The sequence below is a fragment of the Synchiropus splendidus genome, chromosome 16 (assembly GCF_027744825.2).
Source record: "Synchiropus splendidus isolate RoL2022-P1 chromosome 16, RoL_Sspl_1.0, whole genome shotgun sequence".
NCBI lineage: Eukaryota > Metazoa > Chordata > Actinopteri > Syngnathiformes > Callionymidae > Synchiropus > Synchiropus splendidus.
The window spans coordinates 12,483,643-12,487,821 of record NC_071349.1 but is presented as its reverse complement, the minus strand read 5'-3'; the positions used below and the strand labels follow the sequence as shown (position 1 = coordinate 12,487,821).

The following is a 4,179-nucleotide window of genomic DNA, read 5'->3' as shown; positions in this document are numbered from 1 at the left end:
GGGTACGTTCGCTTCGCTCCACCGGGCAGCAGCCAATCACCGAGGGGGGCGGGTGCACGCCGCTAGGGGAGTAGTCTCCTTCCCCAAGAGGCGATTGGCGCCGCTCAAAAAGGACAGACCCGCTTCTTCTGCTCCCACGTCCACACCTGCCTCTTCTGCGCGAACAGAAATAGAAACGGTTCGGCAGAGACAACTTGCCGCGTGAGACCCGGACACGCAGGCGGCACAAACCGGCGACACTTCCAGCGTCCATGTGAGCATCAGTCACTGCTGCAGAGTTCGGCTTCGCCTCCGCCGGATACCTCCACTTCTGTTACACCGTTACTATCGCTGCTGTGATCGGAGAAGACTTTTGAATCCACTTTTGATCCTCATTGTTGTTGGAATGGCGCTGGATTTCGCTGCGGGCTGTGTGGGAGGTGAGCTAACTAGTTAGCAATTTGACTTAACATCTCAGTTTTTTGCGTATTGGGGGTGTTTACCTCGCGTTCTGGAGACATAACCAAGACAACAAATGTATTGGAATCTGAAAAAAAAAAACTAAGTTCCCCATCAGAAAAAGCGGGTTTTTTGCTAGTCAACTTGACGTCAGAGGAGAGGAAGTGCCCGGATGTTGGTAAATGATGCGTTGAAAGAAGCAACATTCCTTTCTTATGACGCACGATCTGTGTACACTTGTGCAAGCGTGCACACAAACACTGGCTTTTAAACACACACACACGAAGCCAGAACTCACCATAAAACACTAAACATAACGACTCACGTGCAGCTAGAAGTATCAGCAACAAAAAACACAGCTACTTTTCTGATGGAACTGTGGACGAGCAGATCAACGTGTGAAAGTTTTCAGCTGTGAAGTCTCCAGTCAAGGACGAGTCCCCAGGTCTCTCAACAATTCACCACCGTTTAGTCTGAATGGTTTGAGTCATGACACCACAACCGTCCCAAACCAGTCCGTTTTGAAGTCTATTTTTAATGAAACCTCTAAGAGCAGAGGTGTCAGAGTGGAGGATCATCTGCGAGTCTGTCCCAAACCAGCACATGTCTGAGACTGGGACTTGTCAGTGAGCCATATTTCAAGAGAGGATTGTTGCAACTCTGACACAACTACAAACCAAATCGGAGCCACACATCGTATTGAAGAGATTAACCCCCAATACCTGCTTTATTTTCTATTTGTAATGGGACCAGGGCGAGGGGTTACTCTGGTTAAATCTGGACCTTCACGCTGAGTCAAGGACAAAGTTGTCGTCATCAGTGGGTCGGTGGGAGGAAGGCCAATGTGGCCGCACACGGATCATGTTTGTGCAGGGATGACATCACATGTTTGATCTTAATCATTAAGTGTGTTCGTGTCCAGGTGCGGCCGGCGTTCTGGTGGGACACCCGTTCGACACGGTGAAGGTGGGTGTCTTTGTTTACTCAGGTTAGCGAGTCCGTGACGGTCAGCAAGTCCAAGTCCTGATAGAGTTCACCGTGCTAAAGTGACGCTGCCGTATTAAATGATGAATGAGTCAGATTAAATAAACCTGAGCGCAAGTGCTTTTGTTTGTGTCCGTTCACTTTTCTAGTCCATCTATTTGTGTTTTAATCTGATTTTGTAAATAAAATACATAAGTAAATCAGTTTTTTAGCTATATCTGTATGACTGCGTCACTTAAACTTGCTGACTTTAGAATAAATAATCTGGAATTGTAGTTTTCTCTTGGCTTCACCTGGATATAAAAAATGAAGCGCTTCATTTGTCCGTCGGTGAGACATTCAAGTTTTAACTGTGTTTCACAGAAATTCTCTAAAAATGATATTCTTAAATCACAACAGAGTTGACCATTTTCTCTGTTGTTGACAAACATTTGTTGTCATCATTTTATTTGGTGGCGATTCTGCATGTGTGTGTCTGCATGGGGCCTCGGGGGTCTTTAACAGCAACAGTGTCACTGTGTTGTAGATGAGACATAAACAAGTTCTCCACGGGAAAGTGACCTCGTAAGTACGGTCCAGGTTTCTCTACATTGACTCACCCTCCCTCCCCCGCCCCTCCTCCCCCTGCTCACCCCTCACCGCATGATGTTTGTGGCGTCACCATGTCCCTGACGCAGGCGAGTCTGACGGTGCCGATGTTGTCCACAGGTGCGCCTGCAGGTTCAGAGCGTGGACCGCCCTCTGTACCGAGGAACCTTCCACTGCTTCCAGTCCATCATCCGCCAGGAGTCGGTGAGTTCCCGCCCCTAACTGGGGATAAGCAAGTCCCCTCTGTCGGACCTTGTGGTTCTGTACTCTTGTAACATTTCCACTCTTACATAACAATTCCTGGACTGAGGTCTGAAAATACCCCCCGAGCTGCTCATTTATGGGTTGGGTTACTAGCAGCAGGTGGTGTAGCGAACTGCAGAATTCCGCTGTGCATTCTTGAGAAAGTGGGCCTGTCAGTGCCCCCTTGTACCTGGACTGAGTTATAGCTCAGCTACTGGAATCTGTTGCAGATCCTTGAAGACCAAGCCTGGTCCTTGCACAGCATTTTAGCTGATCTTTGTGTTGTTGTGCCTGCAGACTATGGGTCTCTACAAGGGCATCGGGTCTCCCATGATGGGTCTGACCTTCATCAATGCCATCGTCTTCGGCGTCCAAGGGAACGCCATGCGCAAACTGGGGCGCGACACGCCGCTGAACCAGTTCCTGGCCGGAGCATCAGCAGGAGCCATCCAGTGCGTCATCTGCTGCCCGATGGAGCTCGCCAAGACCCGCATGCAGATGCAGGGAACCGGGGAGAAGAAGTCTAAGAGGAAACTGTACAAGAATTCCCTGGACTGTCTGGTCCGGATCTACAACAAGGAGGGAATCCGGGGTATCAACCGGGGTATGGTGACCACGCTGCTTCGAGAGACGCCGGGCTTCGGCGTCTACTTCCTCACCTATGACGTGCTGACGCGCTCACTGGGCTGCGAGCCCGAAGACCCCTACATGATCCCGAAGCTGCTGTTCGCCGGGGGGATGTCAGGGATCGCCTCCTGGATCTCCACCTACCCCGTGGACGTGATCAAGTCGCGGCTGCAGGCGGACGGCGTGGGTGGCGTGCACCAGTACAGCAGCATCATGGACTGCGTGCGGCAAAGCGTGAAGAGGGAAGGTTGGAGGGTCTTCACCCGCGGACTCACGTCCACACTGCTGCGGGCGTTTCCTGTCAACGCCACCACTTTCGCCACCGTGACGCTCTTCCTGATGTACATGCGGCGTGAGGACGAGTGTAGCGTGCCGGACTCTGAGACGCAGGCCGTCCTCCTGCAGGCGCCGTCCACGCAGCCCACCAGCATGTGACACTGCTGCGGGTGAATATTTAAGTGACTTTGGAAAATAAGTCGCCGCCTTTTAGTTTTGTACAAATCGCACTTCTGACAAAAGTTTTAACTTGAACCTCTGGGGGCGCTGTAAATATGCTCACTGCAAAAATAGTTGAGCGCTGCTGCTAGAAATCAGCCTCAAGTCAGGCTGCAAGGTCAAAGGTCAACACAAGTTTTAACAGTATATTTAAAAAAATGAATCTAAACGCCAAAGTCTGCTGTTAGACCATCGTCTGATAATCACACTGTTTATTGAATCAAATGTTTTTGTTTGTTTCTTCTCATTTTAATTGTATATTTAAAAATGCTTTGTTAAATTCATCAAAGTCGAAGTGACGTGACGTTGTTACAAATGTTTCTGTCGCCATCTACAGGTCAACGTGAGGAACTGAAATCTAGTTTTTCCTCTAGTTTTAATTATTTATTGGTGTGGGAGATCGCAACACTTAAAGGTCTGAGGAGATGAAACTTGAATGTTGGTCACTTTCGTTCGTCTGAACCTGCTGATTCAAATCTTTGTCTACAGACACGCTGATGTAAATGATTCAATAAACTTATTTTTTTTCTAGCCCTGCTGTGACGTCATCGATGATCTGGTCGCCAAGGAGACCATTTCTCAGAACTGCTAACGTGTGGTTGACACGGGCACAGAGCTTTCTCTGAAGAGTAGTGGCAGTAGAACTTTAAATAAATAAAATACGGCGTAGTTAAAACAGATTATTCTACAGCACTCGTCTGACAACGTTGCCGTGACAACGTGCAGGTGACTACTGACCTCTAGTGGACATAACTAGAAACGACGCCGTAAATGTAAAGAGAAAATATTGAACTGAAATGTGAA

At 48.7% G+C, this 4,179-nt stretch overlaps 1 protein-coding gene across 3 annotated transcripts; it reads left to right on the top strand.

The window, feature by feature from the left end:
* Positions 1 to 117: 117 nt before the first annotated feature.
* On the top strand, positions 118 to 3,906 carry LOC128747821 (mitochondrial basic amino acids transporter). 3 transcript variants are annotated; one of them, XM_053846013.1, is made up of 4 exons: positions 118 to 419; positions 1,361 to 1,404; positions 2,131 to 2,214; positions 2,551 to 3,906. In XM_053846013.1, exons 1-4 carry the CDS (start codon positions 386 to 388, stop codon positions 3,313 to 3,315), a joined length of 927 nt encoding a protein of 308 aa, XP_053701988.1. In that variant the 5' UTR covers positions 118 to 385; the 3' UTR covers positions 3,316 to 3,906. The 3 variants fall into 3 exon arrangements, with proteins under 3 accessions (XP_053701988.1, XP_053701990.1, XP_053701989.1); XM_053846015.1 differs by lacking the exon at positions 118 to 419 and adding an exon at positions 1,949 to 1,986 and having other exon boundaries at positions 1,376 to 1,404; XM_053846014.1 differs by lacking the exons at positions 118 to 419; positions 1,361 to 1,404 and adding an exon at positions 1,440 to 1,986.
* Positions 3,907 to 4,179: the final 273 nt, after the last annotated feature.